The sequence below is a fragment of the Rattus norvegicus genome, chromosome 4, assembly GCF_021556685.1.
Source record: "Rattus norvegicus strain SHRSP/BbbUtx chromosome 4, alternate assembly SHRSP_T2T, whole genome shotgun sequence".
Taxonomy (NCBI): domain Eukaryota; kingdom Metazoa; phylum Chordata; class Mammalia; order Rodentia; family Muridae; genus Rattus; species Rattus norvegicus.
The window spans coordinates 172,418,961-172,439,900 of NC_141537.1; the positions used below are offsets into that span (position 1 = coordinate 172,418,961).

At 45.3% G+C, this 20,940-nt stretch overlaps 1 protein-coding gene across 6 annotated transcripts in view; it reads left to right on the forward strand.

The window, feature by feature from the left end:
* The window catches only part of Ptpro (protein tyrosine phosphatase, receptor type, O), a 210,925-nt gene that overhangs the window by 165,462 nt on the left and 24,523 nt on the right, over positions 1 to 20,940 (forward strand). For 2 of the 6 annotated variants that reach the window (NM_017336.2, XM_087659078.1), the window contains 5 exon segments: positions 1,871 to 1,991; positions 3,307 to 3,375; positions 5,536 to 5,619; positions 12,277 to 12,312; positions 15,533 to 15,614. In NM_017336.2, coding sequence (NP_059032.1) covers positions 1,871 to 1,991; positions 3,307 to 3,375; positions 5,536 to 5,619; positions 12,277 to 12,312; positions 15,533 to 15,614 — 392 coding nt within the window. 6 annotated transcript variants of the gene reach the window in all.

The following is a 20,940-nucleotide window of genomic DNA, read 5'->3' on the forward strand; positions in this document are numbered from 1 at the left end:
GTGCTTTCCACGGCTGCACCGGGTCTCCAGCTTCATCTTATGTTCTTTAGAAACTAAAACTTAAAAATACAGAAAGCCTTAAAGGCATACACCAGCCCAAAAGGGCATACACCAAGAGAAATCACCAAGGTCACCATCCTTAGACTCCTCAACAGGGGGTAGACACAGACCTGCCCAACTCACTCTCCTCTGTATAGAACCTTGGCTGGTCCTGGTCAAATAGTAGCTACCATTCCTACTTGGAATCAAGGCAAGAAAGCTGCCACTTCAGCCGTGCTAGTGGGAAAATCGGTGACTAATGTGGGGTCTGGAACAGGGTCCACCTCCTTGTTCTTTACCCGAGGTGTAGAATATGCATTGTTCTCAGCAGGAACTCCAGACCTTCTGTGAAGACCCCATGTAGACAGCCACTCTCAGGGGGACTCTGTCCCTTTAATGGATTTGCTTTTGTATCTGCAAACTAGCGGATCGTTTATCTGCTCGAAGGACGGATAAGTAGGGCCAGCTTCGCTTTGTTTTGTTTTTAGCCCTTCCATTTACTTTTTCTTTGTTAAAAGAGACAGAAGTGCAGGTGGGCGATGTTTTAACACTCCTTCACCTTACGTCTCAGCACACGTTCCTCCAGGGTCCTTGAGCGTTCTTCTCTGGCTGGGATTGGTTTGGTTTGGTTTCTGACTAAGAGTTAAGTTGAGACATGCTCACCTACGTAGTCCTGGCCAACCTGGAACTTGTAGGAATCCTCCTGCCTCATTCCCTCCTTCAAAAGCTGGAGTTACAGTTTTATGTGCTACTGTGTGTGGCTTCTGTAACACTTCTTAAAGTGCACTTTAATGTCCGTGACTTCTTGTCCATTCCCAGGGAACCAAGAGCAACAGGTGACCTTTTTTTTTTTTTTTTTTTTTTTTTGTCCAGTTTACTTACACGTGTAAACCAATAAGCTTGGGAGGTAAAATTGGATCCCAATGGAGTTGACAGCCTCCTTCCTCTTCTTTCCACCCAGCACTCAGCCACTAACCCGAGCAGAGGTGGCAGGTAGCAAGTATTCAAGGCGTTAGGGATTGGCTCTGTGTGTTTTTGAGATGGGTTAGCATGTAGCTCAGGCCGACTTCAAACTCACCATGTAGTCCAAACTCCCCCAAAGATCCGAATCCTCCTACCTCAAGCATCTCCCCTGTCTCTCCTTGAAGACTTTTATAAAGGTATTTTATACGCCTACTTCCTTGCTTCTGTTTTCCTGTTCACATGTGATAAGTAGACCATCCATCAGAGAAAGTACACAAGAGCACCTCCACTCTTAAGGACTCTCCAACTTATTGATAGACTTAATCTTTGCATCTGTGCAGATAGGAAGCCTCTGAGCATATGGCTGCAGCCCGTCAGAATGCCTACTTCCGGTAAAGCGTAAAATGCTGCCACAGATGGCAGCTCACTGATGCCTTGCTCCTATGCCTTATCTGCCGGGGGCAAATGATCCAGCTGTGCTTCCTGACTTTAAAGTCCACACCTTCGAAGCGTTTGAACATGTTAAACAATGGCAATGCATGGTGATGACTTCCTCAGCCTTAGTTTTCAAATAGTTGTAAGCCACAGCATTGATACTTCTCGGACTTGCAGCTTTTCCTTATAAGAGTGTCCTGCATGCTACAAGTCTAGGAAAGAGACTCAGTTTCTCCAGATGCCTAAGGACCACCCGTCAGCCCTCAGAGCTCCCCAAGAAGACAAGGTGATGTTTCCCTTAGACAAATGTGGGTGTGGTCATTACCATCTTCACATTCCTCGGGGTAGGGGTAGGGGTAGGGGAAAGGCTATGAATGGCTCTGTCACTTTTCATGTCCTGTAATCTATAGCAACTTGTGGCTTCTCTCTCTAGTTACAGAGGTGAACCCTAATGTGGTGGTGATCTCGGTGCTGGCCATCCTCAGCATACTTTTAATTGGACTGCTGTTAGTGACCCTTGTCATTCTGAGAAAGAAGCACCTGCAGATGGCCAGGTAAGAAAAGCACTGTTGTTTGTTCGTGTGGACATGTGTGTGGTTGTGTGACTGTGTGTGTATGTGTGATGATGAGGATGATGGTGGTGGTGGTGATGATGGTGATGATGGTGATGAGTTCAGGGCCTAACAAGGACAAACCTCCAGTCCTTTTCCTTAGACACATTCTCAGCTACTCTCTACACATTGCAGAATAATCTATCGGTTTTCTGAAGACATTGCTGCTCATTTGGTAACCACTGCATCTGAGAAATTCCCTTCAAACATAGAGAGTTAGACAGTTGGCTATTTCCTGAGAAAGAAAAAAAAAAGGTGTCTCAGTTAGGTTTTTATTGCTGTGAAAAGACACCGTGATCACACCAACTCTTACAAAGGAAAACATTTCATTGTGGCTGGCTTACAGTTTCCGAGGTTCTGTCCATTATAGTCATGGCAGAAAGCATGGTGGCATGCAGCTAGACATGATGCTAGAGAAGGAGCTGACAGTTCTACAATTTGATCCATGGGCAGTTGAAGGAGACTGTGTGCCCCACTGGGTGTAGCTTAAACATAGGAGACTTCCAAGCCCATCCCCACAGTGACACACTTCCTCCAACAAGGAAATGTCCCCTAATAATGCCACTCCCTGTGGGCCAAACATTGGAAGATGTGAGTCTAGGGGGGCATTCCCATTCAAATCACCACAAAAGGCAACAGAAAGACACTGGTGAGAGCTAGCCAGTGAAGAAAAATGGAAACTAAAGTTTTGTGGCTCAGAAACCAGGGGAAGTCCATGTTCTGGGAAGCAGTGACTGTAAGCTGCATTTAGTAGGCAATATGGGAGTAGTATGGTGTAATGTCCCCAACTCTGGGGAAGCATGGGGAAACAGCCATGCACTCGAGCAATGACAGAGGGTCAACCATGGACGTGGAGAAGCATGTTAGGGTCAACAATGGACATGTAGATGTATGTTGGAGTCAGTCACGGAAGGAAAGAGGTATAGGGGTCAGCTATGGAGGTGCAATGTACATTAGGGTCAACTATGGGTGAGAAATGTATGTTAGGGTTCTGAACGCCTTTTGGCAAAGGTTGTGGGCTGATTCTGTTTGGGCTCCAAGAGTTCGATTCAATACATTTCAGGAGGGCTGTTTCTTTGTGTTTTCTATTTGTTTTTGGCATTGTATGCAAAACAGAATCGTGTAAAACTTACCTTACCCACCCCACCCATCTCTTCTTAATGCTATTCTGATAAGCTGGATCAAGGGCTCTCCTGCCCTTCGTGTCAGGTAAAGAGCTCGGTCAGGTAATCACCTTGATTTTGTCTCTTTCCAACAGGGAGTGTGGGGCTGGCACGTTTGTCAATTTTGCATCCTTGGAGAGGGAAGGGAAACTCCCCTACAGTTGGTGAGTAGTATATCGGGACACGTGTCAGCCGGCCTGTACTTGCTTTAAATTCGATTTTATTGTCTTTACGGCCTAGGCGATTTTTTTTCCCTGTTTGTCCTTTATTTCAGTGGGTGATCAATGTGGGCCACAATCATTCCTAGAAACCGAATGGGATTCTGAAGTAGAGGGAAAGGGACAGTAAAGTCACGCATAGAGCCCAAAGCTGTGCTTCAGGCTCCAGTACAACAGTCACAACAGATACGTGGCAGCCGCAGGCCCAAGGGTGACTTGAATGAGTAACATAGCGTAGCCGAGTGCCTGTCAACGGGAGCCAACACTTCCGTTCAAATATTAAGTAAAAGTAGGCAGCCCAAAGGTCTCGCCTCTTGTATCAAAGACAGAGACAAAATTGAAAATTGTACGATGCCTTTGTCATTTACAACTGGGAAGGAAGGACCCGGAAGGAAGAGATGTTTAAGGAATTAGAAAATGTCTAGAGATGACAGTGCTATTGTACTGGACTACAGTGTGTAATAAACATCAATCCTGTTCAGTTCAGCGTGTGGTTCAGAATACCCAAGAGAACCACCAATTAGCTAAACTTACTCTACTGAAGGAACCAGCGTCCCTTGCATCCCATAGTTTGCAGGGAACCAACCATGGGTTTATAAATGAGCCCACTTTCCCCAAAGTCGCCAATGTTAAAGAAATAGATGTGAGAGACCAGAAATTTTATCCTACAGACTCAACAAGGTAAAGAACTTTATTCAAAACCTGTAACCTCCCTCTCACAGTGTCAGGGATGACCGCTCTCATGGAGAACAGAGTTGAAACAAGATTCTGTCTGTTATGGCTGCACTTTGGGTCACTTTAAAATTTGAACATGAATAGAGTTTTCCTATTAAAATATGATCAATCCTGATCTGAAGAAAGAGAATGTGTAAGTCCTTGATGCTGACAGTTTTAGAAACATGAGGTTTGTACAGATATGTGAGGACTCTTCTCAAGAATGAGAGACTCACCCGCTACTCCTGCTTCTTCTCCTTAAAAGACTGGGTCCCCAAACCAGTGGCAGGAGGCTGGTCTAGAAACTGCCCCAATTTGTATGTGTGACCCTAGAAAGCTGTGTGTTAATACATTTCATGGCCAGTCACAACCTGTAAGACTTATGGACCAATCTGGGGAAGTGAAACTGTTTCCTTTCAGGCCACTTCTATGAACTCAAGAAAGTCCGCCTGCAGCCTTTAGCAAGCTTAGTTTCACTGGCAACAGCGTATTCTGAGGGAGTGAGATGCAACACCTCAGTGGGGAATTGTTCTAAGGGAAGTGGCAAGATGACAGTTTCCTTCTAGTTTTAACACCAACTACAGGTGCACCGAGGGTATTTTTCAATCCACGGGAATGGCTCCTCTGACTTGAGTGCTGTCTGAATGCGTGACAATGGATTCCAATTAGACATTTAACGTCAATAAGAATTAAAATAAGATTGCTTAATGCTTTACTCATTCCGATAAGGACCAACGATAAAACCCTAGACCATTGGATGATCGAATTGAGTTGGTGCTTTTTTTTTTTTTTTTTTTTTCCCCCGGAGCTGGGGACCGAACCCAGGGCCTTGCGCTTGCTAGGCAAGCGCTCTACCGCTGAGCTAAATCCCCAACCCCCGAGTTGGTGCTTTAAGAAACAGCTTTAGAAACTGGTTAAGGTTCAGATTGGAAGTCCTATTCAATGTCACATCAGGTGGTGCAGAAGCCTGGTTCTCTCTGGAACCCGCGTAAGCGACCTGACCACTTCTATCCACTCATACAAGCTGCCGTTCCCCTACCTGGCTCCTTAAATTAGGTTAGGTTGCAAGAGCCGGCGGCTGGAAAGAACAGGCCAGGCAGCCACCGAGCCTCAGCCAGCAAAGTGGAAGTTAAGATGTCCTGATGGCAGAGGGATTGGTGCCAGACGAGTTGAAAGTTGTCCCTGATTACAATGACGACTCGTGTGAGCAGAAGCCAACTTCGTCAATAGCGTAGCCTTTAAGCCTTCCGTTAGAGCTCTACGAAGGGGAATGCTATTTAACGGTGGCGTGAGTCAACCCCGGCAGGTAGTTTACTGCTGATATCTGTACACGGCTGAATCGCTAACCCTTACCACGTTTTCCTCTTTGCATCTGTTTATTAATGCTCACAGGCGTAGGAGTGTCTTTACTTTCTTAACCCTGCTGCCCTCATGTCTGTGGACTGACTATCTGTTGGCATTTTATATTAACCCTTGGTAAGTGACTTCATTTTTTTTTTTTACTATTTACCCAACACACCGGTCTTTAAAAGTCAGCTTGCAGAAAGTAAACACCAACACGGTCGATGCATTGAGGGAGCCCTTTCTCCTTGCCGGATTCCTTGCGAGCCTCGGTACGCGCTGTGACGGAGTGCATGGAAAGGCATGGAGAGAGCGGCTGGTACCCAGATGCCTACCGTGTCTTCTCAGTTCAATATCTTGCACTACTCTTGCGAGTTTTCCTGTCCCAGGTTTCTTGTCCTTTGTGACATCATGGGGTTGGTCTGTTGGCCTTCCGTCTTCGAATCCCATTTTTTTCCCCTGTCCCCACACATGAGAGAATTCCTTGTTTCCAAGAAGGTAAATGTGGGAAGGATGAGGCAGCAGCCTCTGAATCTGGGGACCTCTGCTTTCATAACAACCTCACTTCCGTATGTATCTAACTAATATCTAACTGCATAGAAGCCTCCCTGTGTGCAATCATCCCTAATACCCCCACAGTCCACAGCGTGTGATAGCTTTTTTTAGAGATGGGAAGGCAGAACTTTGAGCTCTCAGCTAAGAAGCTAAGGCTACTCTTGCAGAGGACAAAAGTTCAATTCCCAGAACCCACAGGGTCGGGGCACAGCGCACAACCCCCTGTAACTCCAGCACAGGAGATCCAGTGCCCTCCTCAGGCACATGTACTAGTGTGTACATACTCTCACAATCACACATGTACACATAGTTTAAAGGGAAAGTCTTTAACCAAAAGAAAAGAGATTATATCCCTAAGGAGAGTGGGTGTCTCGCTATCATGAGCTATCGTTTAAGAAATACAGTTTCTGAGCCTGGAAAATCTCTCTCCACTGAACAGAATGGGAGCACCTTCTTTAAATCTTTTATTTTCTTTAATATCTAAAATCACGTGGATAATCAAGTATTAAAGCATGTTTTTCTTGGCTTTTGTTATTCTACAATGGTAATAATTATGAAAATAAACTTGAATTCTTAGGCCAAAGAATCCTAAATTATTTTACCCCAAAACCATCAGAGAAATAGTCTTCTAGAAAACTAACAAAAATCACACACACACACACACACACACACACACACACACACACACATGGTTTATTGTTCTTATGTGTTTACACATGGTGGTTCAGATAGAAAATAATAAACAGATACCAGGAATGTGGGCAACATGAAGCAGGCTTGGAAGGAATAAATATATCTCATGGAATGGAACAGTGGTTATGTGTGTGTGTGTGTGTGTGTGTGTGTGTGTGTGTGTGTGTGTGTGTGGTTGTGTGTGTGTGGTGTGTGTGGTTGTGTATGTGCGTGTGTGTAGTTGGGGAGGGGAGACAGGCAGACAGAGAGACACAAAGAGACAGAGAGGACAAAGAGGGTTGGGGAAGGGAGAAAAGGAGGAAGAGCTCCACAGTTATTTGTGCACAGAAGCCACTGGCCAAATATTCTTCCAGTTCTCTGAGGGGACAAGGGATACAGGAGACCTAATTTATGATATCAAGATGCATTGAAAAAGATCTCAGTATCCATCGTTACTACAAAATTCGTACGTTCTTTTTTTTTTCTTAAAGATACCAGAGGGAAGTTCTTTGAACAACCACACCCCACTACCATTAGCAAGGCTGTCCCCACTTTTCAGGTTAAGACTTCACCATCATCAGTCAACTCAGTGAGTCCTGTAGTTAGCATCAGATAGTCTCTGGGTATGAGCAGTACATGTAAATTCCACCTTGACCTTGAAAACCTGCACTACCTTTCAGCAAAACCCCCGTTCACCATCCAAAAGAACTCCCAACTGACCTTAGGAGGCAGGTAGTGACTGGAGTGTCTACCACAGGTTTCAGTTAAAGGAAAGCTGTGAACAGTGCCACATCCCTTTCCCAGCTCAGACTGAATAATCCAAAATTATTTTACCCCAAAACCATCAGAGAAAGAGTCTTCCAGGAAACTAACAAAAATCACACACACACACACACACACACACACACACACACACACACACACACACTCAGCTCTTCTCACTTTCTACAGTTCACAATTTAAGTGTCTTTCTTAAGGGCCCACTGAGGAACAGATGGCCAACCCCTCAAGGTCCACTATGGACAGTATTGATCGAGTAGTGTGAAACCCTAGCCCAGAGGTATGAAATGCCCTACTGTTTTTAGAAAAGAAAAATCCTGAGGTTGTAAATAGTTGCCTCAATGTGAGAAGAGACAGTTCCAGACAAGAGACCAGTCTCTGTTGTCACATTCTAAAACGTCCACACATCGCAACCAGAAAATGAATTCCCCACTGCTCGATCTGCGAACCCCTCCTTCTGCTTGTGTCTGCGAAGCCTCCCATGGATGTGCTTGTCATTGCATTTCATCCACCTTGTTAACACAGCCTCAGACAGCACAGGTACACCCCCACAGGCTTTCAAAGCTTCCCCCGGAAGCAGGGATTTGAAGAGATGGGTTCCAGTTGATTTGCTACCAGCCTCGGACGCCTCAAGAAGACTGGGGGAAGTCAAGAGATCCCGTCAGACAGTATCATGTAGTCCTTGCCAGGTGGCAGAATGTGTGTGTCTGGCACTAGTGCCCTATCAGATTGGCTTCTACGAGGATTGCTGACTTTAGTGGTCTTGGAGCCAGACTCTCTGAGGGTGTCTCCTACTCTGGACTAAATTCACTGTTGCTTCTTCTCCCTGCCATAGCCACCTGCATGCCGTACTCAGACACCCCTGCTTCTACTCTGATTCTAAATGACATTTTAAGCATAGCTGACATTTAGTGACAGTGTTCAACTGTATACATGGCCGCTGTGTGCTACGTTTGGAGTAGGGTACAGACGGCCTTTTTCAGGTTTTATGGTGGCTTTGGTTTAGCATGTGAAAGCTGCATGTATGAACCTGGGGCCTCTAGGGTTCTACACTTTGTCTTAATCACCGCATATTCCACACCTCTGTCGTTGCCTCAGACTCCTTTGAGGAATGGGCTGTACTGTGGTTGGTTTCCTTAGACTGATGTGTCCCTAAAGGTCTTAGAATATTCTTAGAACTTAGAATAATTCCTCTAAGCCACTCTGGATTTTAACCTTGTCATCCATAAATAAAAAGGGAGAAAATGAAGTGTATATGTTTCTCTGTGTCTGTCTGTCTCTGTCTCTCTGTGTGTCTTTCTGTCTCTCTTGTGTTGGTGTGTGTGCACGTGTGTGTGTGTGTGTGTGTGTGTGTGTGTGTGTGTGTGTGTGCGCGTGCCTGCCTGCCTGCCTGCCTGCCTGCCTGTCTGATGGGTGATGTTCCTTTGGTTGTTTAAGTAACCTTATCACTGAAAAAAAGAGGCCATAAACTTTGCCCAATCCTTTCACTGTTACCTGTGCACACTAGCCGGCCCCATCACGTGTAGTGTAAACTGCCAGTCAAGCCTTAACCTACATGTTCATAAGGGAATTCTCCACTCCTCACTCCCTGCAGTAGTGCATTTGGCACGGCACTCGAAAAGGCAGAAAGATGCTCTCCCTGTGGCCATGGCCTGCCGTCAGTCAATCTTGGCACTTTCCACAGCCTTCCAGTACAGGGGCACTCCTCATTCAGCAGAATCTAAACAGAGCATTGAAAGCAGCCACAAATCATACACAGACCCTCATGGCCACAGCACCCCATACAAGTTATTCGGGGGAATTTTACATCACATTGAAAGTTCACTCCATAGCAAATGGAATTGGAAAAAAAAATGTGCACCTGTTCTCCGAGAGTCTTGTTCCTCCTGAGCTGTGGAGTAGCAGCGACTCGTGCTTTTAGCATGGATGTGTACAGCATCTCTCTTCCGCACACACTCCTTTGCGCTGGATCCCTTTTACAGTCTGTTTGGGTGGGAAAGGATTCTTGTTCACTCTCAGTCTCCCGATCCTAGCAGGGTGTCAGGCACCTGCCCTGGCCTTCTGCTTTCTTAAAGCTCTGGTGAAAGGGGCTGTGAAGCATTCCTGACATTAACTTAGCACCATGAGAGCTGAAGCAAGGAGGAGCCGCAGAGCTTTCTCTAGGTTCCAGCTTCCTAAGGGGTACAGCTGTGCCTGACATCGGTGCTTTTTAACTGATGGGGCAGGCTTGTATTTCTTCTAACGTCTAAGAATAAAAGGCAAAGATGAGGCTGGGCAAGCAGGGGAGAAGCAGGAAAGGGATGTGGGGTCTCTTCATTTGGAAGTAGAAGAAATAAAAGCTATCCAAACCCAGAGACTTCATATACCACCGTGGATGTTTCTCTCTCTATAACCCCTGACCTGACTGCCTCCTCACTGACCAGAGGCCTCACTTCACAGGACCTCACAAACGGGCCAAGTTATCATAATGCTTTAGACAGTCTGAGAATAGTAAATAGTCTTACCTTTCATTGGTGGGCATTTATTGAATATAATGGTGCAAGCCTCTGTGTGGGGGGGGTATATGGTCTCTCTCTCTCTCTCTCTCTCTCTCTCTCTCTCTCTCTCTCTCTTTCTCTCTCTCTCTCTTCCTCTCTCTCTCTCTCTCTCTCTCTCTGTGTGGGGGGTATGGTCTCTCTCTCTTTCTGTGTGTGTGTGTGTGTGTGTGTGTGTGTGTGTGTGTGTGTGTGTTATAGTCTCTCTCTCTCTGTGAGGGGGTATGGTCTCTCTCTCTCTGTGTATGTGTGTGTGTGTGTGTGTGTGTGTGTGTGTGTGTGTGTGTGTGTGTGTGTGTGTTATGATTGCAGGCTCATACCACAGTGAACATGTGGAAGTCAGGAGTCAGTTCTCTTTTTCTGCCTTGAGTTTCGGGGCTGGACCTAGATTCTCAGAACTGTCAGCGAAACTTGGTACTGGCTGAACCAGCCCCAGCCCTCAGGAAGACATTTTTCCCAAAGTATATCTCTCACTTTTGAGTTCATTTGTCTCCTGTATTCAACCCAACCTCCTTTCTCTTCCATTTTCTAGTCCTGCTCCTACCTTAAAACCACATATAATAAAGAGAACACAGGATATGTGATTCGCATAATTGACTAAGTGAAGTTATGCAGGTAATATGGAATTTAAGACTTTTTCCTTCAATTGGACACCACACACGCATGCACACACACACACACACACACACACACACACACACTGCACATACATGCACACTATATCAAATACACACACCACATTCTCATACACATAGACCACACACACACACACACACACACACACACACACACACACATACTGCACTATACCAAACACACACACCACATTCTCCCACACACAGACCACATACACACACATACTATACACACACACATACTATACACACACACACCACCACCACCACCCCCACCACCCCACAATCATGCACACCATATCAAACACACACACTATACAAGAGGTGTAATTTGCATAACTTACTAAGTGAAATTGTGAGGATAATATGAGTTTAAGACGGTTTCCTTCAATTCAACATAACAATTGTTCATTGGTCACCTGCTACATCATCCACTGTCTGTGCTCAGTCAGTCCTGAAGAGCACACGCATCTAGCAGGTGGGACAAGTATCTGCTACCCGCCATGAGACGTAGCCATGTGCCATGTACTATGAAAGCTTGGAGAGGGTACTGCTGCATTCTGTCATAGGCCTTCTGGAACTGAGACGTCTACACGGTTACACTTCTAATGTACAAATAAGTAATTGGATACATGAAGTCCTTATACCTAGAACTGATTGTTTTCTATTAGCAGTTTTGAAAATGTGTGTGCCTTTGTTAAACTGTGTAAAGACCTGTGACATGGATTATAGCCACTCTCATTCCACCACTGGTTCAGTGAGGTAACACACGCCACTTGTACTGATGATAAAATACGACGGTGTACTTCAAACAGCTGCTACCGTGGTGTGAGGCAACTTGGGTTGAGTCCTTTACCTGCTGTATGAAAACTGTCACTCTGAATTGCCCTAAGCAAATGTAATTAACTGAACCATACACTAACACTTCCTGTGTTTGAGTTTGTGGGTTATTAATGAACTAAGGAGGAAAACGAGGTAGGTCCATTTCTTCCTGTTTATTGAAACTGTGAGCACATAGAATTGTGTGAGTCGCACCCCTGACCCCAGCAGTCACACAGTCCACACCACCTGCCGAAAATGACAGGTTATTTCAGCCTATAACTAAGAATCCTGCCCTCTGCCTCCCTGGTATTTGTTCTTTACCCCCAGATTCTTCTTTCTTTTTTTTTTTCTTTTTTTTTTTCCTTTTTTTTTTTTTTTTTCGGAGCTGGGGACCGAACCCAGGGCCTTGCGCTTGCTAGGCAAGCGCTCTACCACTGAGCTAAATCCCCAACCCCCCAGATTCTTCTTTCTTGTTTTTAGAATCAGGAAGTGGATATTTGGGTTGCTAATAAAACTTCCTATTAAGGTAACCACCAGGAGTCAGCAGCTGTGTTTGTAGAACTCAGTTTTCAGCAAGGGGGAAATACAAAACGCGGGTGCGTTCTTGAGACCTAATCCTTTCTTAGTGTGAATCAGAAATTGTTATCTTTTCATGCACAGAGGACAAATTTAACAAGCCCAGAGTATTGAAAATTAAATAAATTTTAACATTACAGTAAGTTTAAAGTTTAACCATATGGACCAACATTTTATCCTGATAAATGTGTGTGTGTGTTTTTTTTTCCAATTTTCAGGAGTAAAAATGGCTTAAAGAAGAGGAAACTGACGAAGTAAGTCCACAGCACTGTTGCCCTCAGAGACTTCCTTCATGATGACCTTAACTTTCCAAATCGGAACCTTCCTATTGCTGTGACAAAACACTCTGACCCAAATAAGTCAGGAGGGGAAAGGGTTTTTCTCACAGGTTACAGTACCATGCTGAGGGAAGCCAGGGCAAGAACTCAAGCAGGAGCCACGCTTAGTGGTACACACCTTTAGCCCCAGCACTCAGGAAGCAGAGGCAGGCAGCTCTCTGAGCTCTAGGCCAGCATGGTCTACATAACAAGTTCTAAGGCAGGCAGGCAGGGCTACATAGATAGATACCTCTGCCCCATTCCCAGTCTCAAAAACAAACAAGCAAACAAACAAACAAAAAGATAACTTGAAGCAAAAGAAACTCACGGAGGAGATCTGCCTCCTGGCTCACTGTGGCTCCTACAGAGTCACCTGTCCAGAAATTCCACAGAAGCCAGAGAAGCACTGTGCCACCCACAGTGGTGTAGGACCCGCTACAGCAATTAGCATTCAAGACAGCTCCCCACAGGCATACATACACTCAGACCAGTCTAATCTGGGCAGCCCCTTAGCTGAGATGCCAGTCTCCGTTAACTCATGGCTGTGTCAACTTCAGCAACTGAGGACAAAAAAGATAACGTGCTTCCCAACAGAAGGACTGTGGAGGAGGAGGATGCTATGTGTGGAAAAGCACAGTCTACATTCTTTATGCACAGGGATGGGGGGACCAGGAAAGATGCTTATCACAGAACCCATGTCAGGAGAAAGCATCAGTCCTTACCGTATGGGACCTTAGAAAGAACGGATTGTTAGGACTTACAGAAAGCTTGCAAGAGGTGGCATGTCAAACATATGGCCATCTAATGTGTACATCAAGGTAAACGAAGGCTCTGGTCATTCTATGTTTTGAAAGTCTACATTTATTCCAGAGAAAGGTTCTTACTCTAGCTGGTGCTAAAATTAATACTTTGATAATACTACTTCTGAAATCCTTCATAATAATCAGGAAATATGATTAGCTAGCCTGTGCTCTTACTTAGCCCCTCAACTGTTAAGTCATAAGAGAATGGTTCCGGCGAGTGGAAATTAACCATCCGTTGACTTGAGAAACTTAAGAGTTTATTAGCTTCGGGCCTTTTCTTGATTAAAATCCTGCAATATATATATAAAGAATAGAACTTTTTCTAAATAGAATTCAGTCTCGATTTTTACCACAAAAAGTCAAGGCCGCTCTGGTGACATTATTGCTGATAGAAAGAAACAGAACTAGACACATGTAAGTCTGTCAGATATTTCAAAAGAAACATTAAGATAAAATATATTTTTAGCCTTGAATGCATTATAATTTTAGGACACAGTAAGATAATTTTTCCAAAGTCTGTCTAATGTCAGTTAGTATTCCATTAACATGTACCAGGTGGTGCAGGAGAGGGGCAAAAATTGGCCAAGAAGAGACAATAGTTTGGGATGGGTGACACTCTGAGATGTCTCCTTCCAAGTTGCACGCAGAAAGGAGAAGAGGAAAGATCTGGACTCTGATCCCAGATGTCAGCCTCCTCTTGTCTTCATGCAACCCCTTCTGTTCTGCCCCATCCTTTAAATGCCCTCTCCTCCCTCCTAATGGTCTCTCCTCTTCTCCGTGTTACCTCTCCATTCTCTGCTTCTTCTTGCTCATATACATGGTCTGCCTCCACTAAACGTGCTCTTATGAGTTGTGGAAACATTTAATCTCAATCAGGCACTTCTACCCAGCCTTTGATTATTTAATTCCCAGATAAAAGACATGTGAGACCTTCAATTTATAATAAGCCTTTATCAACACTAGAGCTGGGCAGATATCCATCCTCTGTGCTATTTTGTCTATTTTCCTTCCAAGAACCTCACTGAAGGATTGGCCATGTTTCGTCTGGGCTGCTCTTAGCTCCAATTAGCCAACTCTCATGGCCACGATTTTAAGATTCTTACCCTATGGTGTCTTCTCTCTCTACCTTCATTTCTGTTCGTGGTCTCCCACGAACCTGGGAAAACACAAGCCCCACCTATCTCAATTCTGCCCAGCTATAGGCCGTAGGCATCGTTACTCACCAATTAGGAATAACTTGGAGGATGAAGTTACACAGTGTCACTTGGGTCTACCCACAGACTCTCTGGGGGCAACCAGGCCTTCGAGACCAACGTCTAGCACTGCAATGCAAGCAACATCAGACCAGCACTACAGCCAGCTCCTGGTTTCCTAATGACTGACAGTTTCGAAGTGTCAAACCCAGCTTTAAGATCAGTGCCTCACTACAGCAACGCCCAGCAGAGAAAGCAGCTCTAACAGAGTGTGTCAGACATTCAAGTCCATCCTTAGCTGGTATTTTGGAAAGAGCAAAAGGTTAAAGTGGGGACTCCTCTGAGATAGAACTTGCTCTACCTGGGCTCTTGCCAGTCGTCTACTACCCAGTGGTGGATGGCAGATTCCTCACTTCCTTCCCTTAAGTGTGCATGGTTCTGCCAAAGAGGACATCGAAGGTGAAGCTTTGCACATGTTAGGCAGGCCACTAAGCTATATCCCAGCCATCCTTGGCTCTCGGGGAACCACCAAGCATGTCAGTATGTCTTATGACGGACCATGTGTTTATGATCTTCTATAAGTTCTGATGTAAAACACTGGAGTTTAGTAGGAGCTCCAAGAACTTTAATCCCCTTATGATCTACTAAAATTTTAGCATAAATAAATGTTACAAATTAACCTACCAGGTAGATTAGCTAGCCAACAGCTTTAACCAAATGCCTGACCCCTGCTGTGCAGTTGCTAATGGGATGTGGGGCTGCAGACAGAGGGGAGAAGCTGAACATGTCACAAGACTAAAGCGTAGGCCCGATGTGTAGACCCTGCCCAGAAGGAAAGGCTGGGTGTGGAGGGAAAAATATAGCTTCAGAAAATACAGAAAACAACTAGAGACTCCCAGATTTACACTTCACATTTAGTTTAATTCTTAGTGTCCAGGAAGCTTAGTGAATACATACCTTTTCTAAAACCATATCACCAACCGACAGCCTTACTTAAAGAATGTAGTAACAGTGAGTGTTCACTCCAGAAAAGTGAAAGTCCCATTCTTGCCGAGAAAAGTTCACAGGTGTGGTGCTAACCAATTACACGGGTGTGGTGTTGACCAATATGCCACCCACTATGTTGATTTTGACACATTCCTCTCTTTGTGTTTGACAAAGCCCTGTTCAGCTGGACGATTTTGATTCTTACATCAAGGACATGGCCAAGGACTCTGACTATAAATTCTCTCTTCAGTTTGAGGTGAGTAATAAGGCATTTTCTCCCTTCTGTGATTGGCAGGCTGTGGGAATGGTCAGGTTTGCACTGGGACCATTTCCCTGCTCACCAGGTTAATTCTGCTAAGCAGGGGGCACTGATCATGTCAGAGCCATCTTAACTTCTGGGCTAGATCAAGGAGCCTCTGCTATTGGCAAAAAGGGGAGAGTGCAGAGAGCTCAAATTCAGGCAGGGAAAGTACAGGAATGGGTTCAAAGGTGAGGAGATGGGACCAAGAGGGGCCATCTTTGAAAAATCACGCACAGTCAGGAGGAGGGAGGATTAAAAGCAAACCGATCCCTGGCGTCGAACTTACCTTCCAGGGACTCTGTTGTTTCCAGGTGACATGGACTGTAGACTGCAGATGGCAGTCAGGGTGGGTGGCGGGCATCCACCCCTGTATTTCTTAGGTGTGTGACAGCCGAGAGCAGGGTGCTCGCTAAGCTAGGATTGCAAGCAATGCTGTTGAATGCTTGTTGCCCTGTGGAGTTTCTTTCCTTTGAAAACCTGGGGGGGGGGGTGGAGAGGGAGAGGGAGAGGGAGAGGGAGAGGGAGATGGAGAGGGAGAGGGAGAGGGAGAGGGAGAGGTGCTCAAGATTTGTGGAGACAAAGGACACCATCCACACTCCCTTCCCTTGAAGCACACAGAGTATGAGACCATGCGCCTGCACAAGCAGAAATGAGCTAATGGGTGGAACAGACTGGGTCCTTGCTTTGCCTCACCGTGGCTCTCAGCTCTCAGAAGTCTTACACGCGTCAGGCTCTGCGGCATCTGCACTGAGCCATGATCCGGGATAAATGGGAAGACTGCGATCTTTCTAAATTTGGTAGCTTTCTTTTTAAGTCTAAATTCTCTTTCCCATTAAAGTAGCTGGTTTTATCTAATTTATTTTTCCCATTTCTTCTTTTTCTTCACCATCCGAGAACCGCTTTAGTTAACAGAGGCCAACAATAGTCTGGCTGTGGATGTTTATTCAGGGAGTTTGGGGGTAAAAAGAATCTCCAAATGTTTGTCTTCTTTTTCATATAGCAAACAATTCTTTATTATGAGTGTGTGAGTGTGTATGAGTGTGTGAGTGTGTATCAGTGTGTGTGTGTGTATCAGTGTGTGTGTGTGAGTGTGTATCAGTGTGTGAGTGTGTGAGGGTGTGTGTGTGAGGGGGGGTGAGAATGTGTGTGTGAGTGATTGTGTGAGTGTGAGAGTGTATGTGAGTGTGTGTGTGAGTGTGAGTTTGTGTGTGTGAGTGTATGTGAGTGTGTGAGTGTGAGTTTGTGTGTGTGAGTGTATGTGAGTGTGTGATTGTGTCTGTTGAGTGTATGAGTGTGTGTGTGAGTGTGTGTGTGAGTGTGTGTGTGAGTGTGTGTGTGAGAATGTGTGTGTGAGTGTGTGAGTGTGAGTGTGTGAGTGTGAGTTTGTGTGAGTGTGTGAGTGTGTGTGTGTGTGTGTGTGTGTATACACATGTATACGTAGATAAGAAGACAACTTCCACAAGTCAGTTCTCCCCTTCATCATTTAGAGCCTGATGATCCAACTCAGGTTATTGGTAACAAGACCCATTACACATGGAGGCTTCTCATTGGCCTGTGGGTCTCACTCATCACCAAATGCAAAGCCCCCTAACCACAACCTGCCTTGATAAATCTCACAGAAAGCCTGGCCAGTTATCTATTTCCCCCTGGTGCCTATGAAAGTACCAGTGTCACCCCCCACACACACAGTGTTACATCTCAAATAACAGAAATTCAATTGCATTCCGGGGGTGGGGTGGGGTCTAAAGAAAGAATGTCATTTCAGAAAGTTTGTCACTGGAAGGAGGAAAACTGTTAAATATTAATAATGAGCCAAAATTCTGTAAAAATGAATAGCCGGATGAATATTGTGGTGCAGATAAAATCATGGTATGTGTGGTTTGGCCATACCTTTCTGTGTGTCTGTGTGATAAAAAAAAAAAAAAAAAAAAAAAAAAAAAACCTTGAAAAAAAAACAAAACAAGCTAGGAAAGAAAGGAGTTTTCCACTCACAACTGTCCTGGTGGGGGAGGCAGCAGAACTATGTGGGAGACTGGGCATTGAGGAAGCAGAGAGACAAAGGAAGTGGGGACCGAGTTGTAAAATCTCTCAAAGCTGGTCCCTGGGGTTGTACATCTTCCAGCAAAGCTCACCCTCCTGAAGGTCCCATTGCCCTGTCAAACAGCACCACCAGCTGGGGGACCAAGTGCTCAAACCCGAGGCCTCTGGGGAACCTTCATCATCAAAACACCTTAGAGTGCAGCTGAGGGTCAGGACCTCTGCTGGGGACTCACGGTGCAGGCCATCAAACAAGAGTGTAAATATCCCACTGTCTCAGAATTGCATGGTCATTTTGAAGTTCAGTGCCATTTTCTGGTTTATAAATAAAAAGAGTGTTTTTTTTTTTGTAATGAAAACATAATTCTAATCAACTTTTGCCCAAGTAAAAGAGTCTTTCTTGAGAGGATATTAATGTATTTGGCGGGAGCAAAGAAAGAGTTGAGTGACTTTCAGGAACGGCTGGAAGGCCAAGCCAGATCCCTGAGAAAGCCCCTTCATGTCTCGATTCTGCTCCTCTCTGGCCCTGCCTCTGCCCTCTCCCACTGCAAGGCAATTTCTTGGCACTACTAAAGAAGGACGGGTCACAAGCTAATGTGACTAATTTGCCCTAAATGAGGGACAGCCATGTTCCTGGACAACGGTGGGAGACTGCGAGGGCCAAACCATAAGCAATTCGTGTAGTGGCCTAAAAAAACTATTCAGATATGTAAAACAGAATTGTCCACTTTGCACGCTAAATGTTCGCTTTACCATGTGCCAGGCTTTTATGCGTTCAATGTATGAGTGAACATTTAAATTTAATTCATAACATTGTATGTAAAGATTTCCATTTCTTTGACCACTAATAAGTCAGTGTTGGGGAGGTAACACTTTTCAAACCTCAGTTTCTTTACCTACAAAACAGGTAGGTTGAACTAGACTAGTGATTTCCCACTGAGCAAGAACTGGCCAGTCCCCAAAGAGTGTGGTGACGTGCGCTTTGGTTAGTGCTTTGGGTGGAAGCTACTAACAGTATTTACCGAGAGAAGGGCAGGGGAATTAAATTTTCCTCAAGGCGTGCAATCAGGAATTGTCTTCAGCTAGTACTCCTCCTGTGAGCAACACTGGGCTTCCTGTGGAGCACGGGCCAGCAGGCTTTACCACATCTGTCTACTCGGGTTCTCCAGAAACCCGACGGGATGTGTGCCTGGAAGCCACAGGACTACCTAGAGAGCGGGTTGTCTTAGTGAACGAGCTTACGGAAACTAGGAAGTCTAGGCTTCAGGGGAGGCTGTCCAGCTGGTAAACCACAGACAGGTCTGAAGGCAGGAGGGAGCGGAATTCCCTCCTCCATGAGGAAGTTGTTTTCCTTCTGAATTCAGTTAACTGATTGGATAAGGCCTGCCGTTTGTACAAATAGCAATCTACCCTGAATCCATTGAGTTCATCGCAACTTCATCTACCAACTTCCTAACGAGCCCTAGCTTGCTTTGTGGTCAGGCACCTGGGCACCACAGCCTTGCCGAGCAGACACATAAACACAGCCATTGTGCCAGGGTTAGAAGAAATATTTAGGTCTTTCACTCTTAATAAACATTTTCCGTACATCTTTATTCTAAGAACACCATTAGTTGTATTGCAATATCCTTGGCGCCACTCTTACTGTCCGTGCCTGACTGATTGGGAAGTGCCCGGATGTTCGTATCCCACACTTGAGCTGTATGTCACAGACTAACATTTGCTCAGCCAAGGGCCCACACTGGTTGGGTTTCCTTCCCCCCTGACATCCCCCAGTCCATTCTCAAATCTTCATAGCCCACAGTGGCCTCAGATTGAGGGTGATTTCTTCGCAGTTTTCTGGGAAGTAAATACTCCCGACTGTGGGTACAGCTGACGTTCACATAACAGTCTTCAAATTCTCTACTATTTTGTGTTCATAGTTACTGAAACGGAAGAGGGAAAATGCTCCTACTTCTAACAGTGCCCCTAAGACGGTGTTAGATGGCTGAATCACTAAGTCTAGCTAAGCCTGGTAGCTGAAACTGGTTTTTGTTCTGCTCACACAGTTGCTACTTCAGGGCCCTTCCACTCTAACATTGAAAGACCAAACGTGCATTGAGAAATTGCGCCATTTGTAATCATTATGCAAATTGACAATAATGCCTGGATTTACATGCATTACCACGACAGCTATAAGTCATACATGAAGCTGTATGAGTTTCTGCTCCTTACTCACTGAGTAAATTCCCTTCGAGCTCGGTATCTGATTTAGGATAAAGACTGATGATCCTTCTGACAGAAATATGCATCTTTCTTGAAGGAGGTTGGGAACGCATAAGGGGGCCAGCCTCGTTTCTGTAAGACAGTTTCTCAAGAACCAGACTTCAGAGCTTGAGGTGGGGCTGTTCCCCAGCCATTCTGTGTAGTCCTTGATTTCCCATTGATTTCTGGAATTTGGAATTAACTAAAATGCAGGTAAAGGCTCCAGACTTTCTCTTCAGAAATAAGGCTACACATAAGACTATAGCGTGCTACATGTTGTAGAAGTGACTCTTTCCAAGAGGGGCACCACCTCAGCCTGTCTCAGCCCCATTCTCTGGAGAGTGTCTGCAGTCGTCACTGACATATGTCACCTCAGATCTCCCAATAATTTGAGGAGTACGAGATCTTTGCTCCCAGACTTGACGTTTTCCTCCTCTTATTCCTTCAGTCCCAGAGTTTGATCTGTTCCCGAGAGCCTGTCCTAGCACCGTGGCATCTGTCTGTGCACTGCCCCTAATGAGTTACATCTTGGTCTTCAGGGCTTTGCGAGCTACCGTAGACATCCCTGGGGTTGATGTGTTTTATTTCTACCCTTCCATGACCCACCCATCAGATTCCCACTGGCACTGTATGCTTTCCTTAGGATTTGTTGGATGAGTTGAATTGCACCTTCGCACACCTGCTGAAGTCCTATTGTCCCCCTGCCTCAGGATGATATCTCATTTTCAGATAGGACCATGATAGACGCAGAGAGTTAAACAGTCAACGGTTAAGAGATCATGTGATATGCAACTGAGCTGTGGGTGAACGTCCCGTTAGAAGGTAAAGAGAGCCGATGAAATATCCCCACTACAGCCATCCCAGAGGGGGTGTGGCCCTGCCCGTATCTTGGTTTCTGATTTGTGCACTCCAGAGCTATGAAATAGTGTTGGGTGTTTACTTATATGTGTGTCACCTTGCCCGACAGTCCCCAAAGGCTCATACAGTACCACACTGGACT